This window comes from Bison bison, unplaced genomic scaffold (genome assembly GCF_000754665.1).
Source record: "Bison bison bison isolate TAMUID 2011002044 unplaced genomic scaffold, Bison_UMD1.0 scf7180017864492, whole genome shotgun sequence".
NCBI classification, from domain to species: Eukaryota; Metazoa; Chordata; class Mammalia; order Artiodactyla; family Bovidae; genus Bison; species Bison bison.
This window is the reverse complement of record NW_011495051.1, coordinates 6447857-6453293: the sequence shown is the minus strand read 5'-3', so window position 1 is coordinate 6453293 and position 5437 is coordinate 6447857. Positions and strand designations below refer to the sequence as shown.

At 51.5% G+C, this 5437-nt stretch overlaps 1 protein-coding gene across 1 annotated transcript; it reads left to right on the top strand.

Moving 5' to 3' along the window:
- Window positions 1–1385: 1385 nt before the first annotated feature.
- On the top strand, window positions 1386–4862 carry MCEMP1 (mast cell-expressed membrane protein 1). The gene is made up of 7 exons (XM_010828287.1): window positions 1386–1507; window positions 1798–1887; window positions 2455–2583; window positions 2748–2798; window positions 2878–3024; window positions 3334–3402; window positions 3526–4862. The coding sequence occupies exons 1-7, from the start codon at window positions 1390–1392 to the stop codon at window positions 3540–3542; spliced, it is 621 nt and encodes a 206-aa protein (XP_010826589.1). The 5' UTR covers window positions 1386–1389; the 3' UTR covers window positions 3543–4862.
- The last annotated feature ends 575 nt before the right edge of the window (window positions 4863–5437 follow it).

The following is a 5437-nucleotide window of genomic DNA, read 5'->3' as shown; positions in this document are numbered from 1 at the left end:
TGTGTTTCACATCATATTTACTTCTAACAGAAGGCAAGTGCTCTAGACTGAAAGAGAAAATTCCTTGTATACTTAGCCTCATTTTAATCCCCAGTTTTCAAGGTCAGATAGACACAAGGAAAGCTTTAAAGATACCTAGACAGAGTGGAGACAGTGTGCACACATGAATATATATAAGCATGCAAATGACCACGCCATATGTACACACGTACAGATGTGCAATTGGGGGTATTCAGAAGTGTGAGTGTGCAAGTGTGTGTGTGGGTCTGGGTAGGTGAGCTGATGTGTGGATGAGTGTGAATGTGTTTCTGAGTGTTCCTTTGCCGGGGGTCTCCAGGTGGAAGGGGAACTGCTTCTGGGTTAGGTCAAGGTGACATCTGGCCTCAGTCCCAGATGTGGGAGTGGACTTCCAGTGGTTAGCCCTATTGCCTCATATCCATTCTTCTCCAAAGGGCCTTGGAGAAGTAGAACTTCTCTGGGTGGAGCTAAGGGGGGGAACTAGGGCAGAGGGAAGGTAGGTGTGGGGACCTAGGGATCTTGCCCCCAAAGGTGGGGTGCCATAGTATCTCCCATGAGAGCAAGAGATGGGAGGACGAGGTTCATCCAGGTGGACACACATACACACACACGGAGAGCTTCCTGTAAAGTTCCTGACTATCCTATTTTCAAAATTATTTTTATTGAATGTAATTGACCCATGACTTTGTGTAAGTTTACGGTGTACGATATGTTGACTTGATACATTTTTCGATTGCAATATGACGATCCCCATGGAACTCAGGTCTCCTGCATTGCAGGCAGAATCTTTGTCATCTGATCTACCAACAGGGCGTTAGTTAACACCTCTACCACAAATTGCTGACCATCTTGTTTCTGGGTCTGTGTGAATCTCTTCTTGTCCCTCCTGAGATCTCTGGTCTCCTAAGACTCTTTTTTTTTTTTTTAAGCTGTGACTGTTCTTTTTATAAAACAAGATCTTCTTTTTAAAACATGTTCTTTTTGGCTGCACTGGGTCTTTGTTGCTGTGCATGTTCTCTGATTGGTGAGTGGCGGCTGCTCTCCAGTTGCGGTGGGAGAGCTTCTCATAGCGGCCGCTTCTCTTGTGGTCTCCAGTAGTTGTGGCTCCTGGGCTCTAGAGCACAGGCTCAATAGTTGTGGTGCAGGGGCTTAACTGCCAGATCTTCCCAGATCAGGGATCCAACCTGTGTCTCCTGCATTGGCAGGTGGATGCCTAAGACTCCTGTTGAGCCGGGGTTGGGGTGAGGATGCCCCAAGGGTGGGGGGTTCCTGGATCCCTGAAAGCAGGAAGCCTACATTTTCCTTCCTCTCCTCTACCTCAACGCAGAGATTTCCTCATCTCCCCAGACACTTTCCTGTGGGTGGGGCTGTATGAAGACAAATTTGCTGCCGGGGACCATAGAGACTGAGGAAATATACATAAACCAGGTCAAGATGCAGCCGGTAGCCTTCAAAGACAAGAGACGGGGATCCTCAGGCAATAAAGAAGGTTAGGCATCTCGGGCGAGAGGGGAGAGGTTGGGATGGGAGGAGTGAGGAGCTGAAAGTGAAGGTTGGAGGGCTCCTCCCTCCCCCCAAAAAATGTGTGTGTGTGTGTAACCCAAAGGCTCACACGCACTAAGATGAAGATCAGAGTTCCCTACTCCTTATCTTTGCCCCGAGAAATCTGTTGTGTGGAGGATTCAGTAAACCAAGATGTCTGAGCTCCCTCTCCCATACTCACCCCTGCCCCAGATCTCCGGGCAGGTTTCCTCAAGCCTCTAAATGACTTGCCCACAGCTGCAGATGACCCTAACTATGAGAACATCACTTTTACCTTCAAAAACCAGAACCGGCCAAAAGGCAGTCATTCACCACCCAAGAATAAGGGTAAGCAGCCGCCCCCTGCCCCCCAACCCCTATCACACAGCCCTGGGAGAGATCTGAGGGAGGGCACTGCAGGGACAAAGGACAGTGTGTGAAGGTCAGGGTCAATGGTGTGGGGGTGTGGTGGTGTCGAGGCTTTGTGTGATAGTGGTGGGGGGGTAGCTGTGTAGGTGATGATGAAGAGGATGATGTGACTGTGTTGGTGGAGGTGTTGGTGAAGGTCTGGGTGTCAGTGATGCTGGTGGATTGGGACGGGATCATCTAGACAGAGCTGATGAAAGTATTGATGAGGTCCTGATGACCTGTTGACAGGGACAGTGCTGGCAAGGACAAGTATTGATGCTGGTGATGGGATCATAAGAGGGCATCATGGGGACAGTGCTAGGGACAACTGCTAGTGCTGCCGGCTGGGGTGCATGCTAGTGGCAGGGTGTTCGATGGCACAGCTGCTGATGGTATTGAGAACAGTAGGTACAGGTGAAGAGCTGTCTGTGTGGTGGTAGAGTCAGTGCCGATGGGCTGAGCAGCGGTGTTGGGCCCTGGAGATGAGCTGTCCTACCTCTCTCCCAGTGCCAGCCGAGCCCAGGCCACCCTTGGACACTGCCCAGGGACACCACTGGTTGCCTAAAGCCATGATGAGTCTGAACACCTTCTTGACTCTGTCCTGCATGGTCCTCTTAGCTGTGGTCCTGGTGAAGAGTGAGTGGGGTGTTTCTTTCAGTTGGTGGAGGAAGGGGCTGGGGGCAGTGTGGAGGGGTCCCCAGAAGCTGGGGAGGGCCAGTGCTGCTCCCGACTGCAGGACTCGGGTGATTCTAAAGTTTTTCTAAGGTTTTCTTGCCCCCTGCCCCACACATCCTGAACAGATTCCGAGATGTCCAGGGAGCTGGTGGTCTTGAAAGAGGAGCTCTGGAACGGTGAGGGGAAGAGTTGGGTCGGGGTTGGGGGAGTAGGGGGAGCGAAGGTGACTCTGACAACTCCAATCCACAACCTTAGTCTCCACTTCGGTGCAAGAGTACCAGGAAGAGCAGAAGACTCAGTGGGGCAACGTGAAACAGAGTGTCATGGCAGCCAAGAAAAGCATTGACACAGTCATGACGAGAATCCAGGAAGGGAACCCGAAACGGACGCAGCTGGCCACAGGTGCCCTGGCAGACCTCCCTGGGGCAAATATACCTCCGTGCCCAGTACTGGGTTGGGTGCTGGGGAATCTGGGGAGGGGACAGCAGGGGTCCTGCCCTCCCTGAGCACAAGGTTTGGAGGGGTGATGGATGTCACCCCCCCACAAACACACCCCGAGTCACTCAGGGAGTATGTATATGCTGCTGGGAACTCCAAGTACTTTGGGATTGTGTGGCATCTTTTTCGGGTTGGGGGTCGGGCAGGGAAAAGGCTTCCAATAAAGCTAAGAGTGTCCCATCTCAGCTTTTTCCTGTCTCTCCACCACTCCAGTCCCAAATATAGATGAAGTCAAGAAAACATTACAGGAAATCCTCAATACACTGAAGATGTCAAAACCAAGTAAGCTGGGGCCAGGGGTAGCAAATGAGGGGGGTCCACCGAATTTGGCTCCAGGTTCTTTTCCAAGAATGGGATCTGTCTGATCTCTGGTCTCCATCCTTCACCCCCGCCCCTACTCTGCAGGTCCCACACCTCAGTGAGTGAGAAAATCTCACAGCCCTGGCTGCACCGTGGAGGAAAGACAGCACTTCTTCCATGAAGAAGGAACATGGGGACCCACGCTGGTCTGAAGCTGCCCTTCATCCCACATGTAGAAAATCACATGTCTTGCGAATGAGTGTTGTGGAATTGCATGTGTGCATGTGCATGCGTGTGTCAGCGTAAGCTCTTCAAGGAGGGTGGGTATTTCAATGTGTCGCACAGGAAGGTGTTATAGGTGAATGTTGATGGTGAGTGTGGTGTGCTTCCGGGTCACTGTTCACAGGCACACACGTGTGGGCTGTGGCATGGCGTGAGTGTAATTCGTGTCACTGTATGCGGCTGTGGGGACCACAAAGGCATGTCACTCTAGGTGTGGGTGTCGGTGGCACGTGTCGCAGGCACCCATTTCACCATCAGCGTAAACACACGCATGTGTCCTGCTGAATGTTGTGTGATGCAGGTGTGAGGGGGTGGGGTGCATGGGAAGGTATCACTGTAATTGTGGATGAGTGTCCTGTCACGCTATGCCGGCGTGAACAGGTGCGTGTCAACACGAGTGTGCCTGATTGCGCCGCCGAGGGTTCAGAGCAGTCCCTGCATGTGTCCATTTGTTTCTGCACTCACGTTTTGTGATTCACCATGATAAAGCCCAAAGGGAGACCACATGGCTTTCCCGTCTGTTTGGTGCGGCTGGGGGGGCTTTGGGACCTGGTGGGGGAGGGTGCATAAGTGTGCAGACTTGGAGAATGGGAAAGGTCATGTGGGGAACACGTGGGCCTGATGCCAGGAGCCCTGGGGGCAGGAGGGGGTGTGAGAACCAATGCACCCAGTGGATCCCTGTGTGTCCATGAACCTGTACCCAGGGGTGACTGAATCCCTGCGCCCCTAAATGTTTGTGGACTGAGAGGTGCAATGCTCTTGGACCAAAACAGAAATGAAGGTTTTCTTCTGATAACAAGGAAAATATAGGGAAAAATGAACAGACTAGAAAAGTAGCATAAACGGGTCTGAAAGAGTTAATTAATCCTAGTTTTATTTTAAATGTTACTAATCTGTAGTGTCTGTAACTCTGTCCTTCACAAGGCTAACCTCTAACACTCTCTGAATCTGTGAATTACACCCAGCACCTAACACTCTGTGAATTACATCCTGTTCCTGTTGTTTTACACTCCCCTGTAGCAAATCACCGCTTGCAGCATTCTGCATTTCAGAAAGCAGGTCGCGGGTCAATAACCCGGAGAGCAATGGACCCAATTATTGGGTTGCCTGACACTGTGTACTTAGTCGCTCAGTCACGTCCGACTCTTTGCGACCCCATGGACCGTAGCCCTCTAGGCTCCTCTGTCCATGAGGATTCTCCAGGCAAGAATACTGGAGTGGGTTAACGTGCCCTCCTCCAGGGGAACCTTCCCAACCCAGAGATTGAACCCAGGTCTCCCGCATTGCAGGTGGATTCTTTACCTTCTGAGCCACCTGACACTAGCTCTGACTGTTTTGAAATAATGCAGGAAGAAAAAAAACGCAAGACCTTCACCATTTTGATCCTTGCCACCAACCCGCACCCCCGGACTTGAAGCCCCACCTATTAGAGTTCTCCTGATTCCCCAGGGCGGGGGATGGTGTTGGAGGCTGGGGAATGGTCTTGAGGCTCCAGGCAGCTGCGTTCCCTCTTTGCCGGGCAAAAAAATAAAACTCCTCTTTCTTTTCTCCTCCAAACGTAGTCTTCGTGCTTCTGTTAGACATCGGTGCACAGAGAATCAAGATATTGACATTAATGTCTCCCTAAGTGTGCATGGCCTCACGGATATATGAGCCCCTGAGTACGGTACTGTGCTCCGGTATGTTATCTGTCCATAAAGCATGTATTCAGGAGCGCACGTCCCCTCAGAGAACT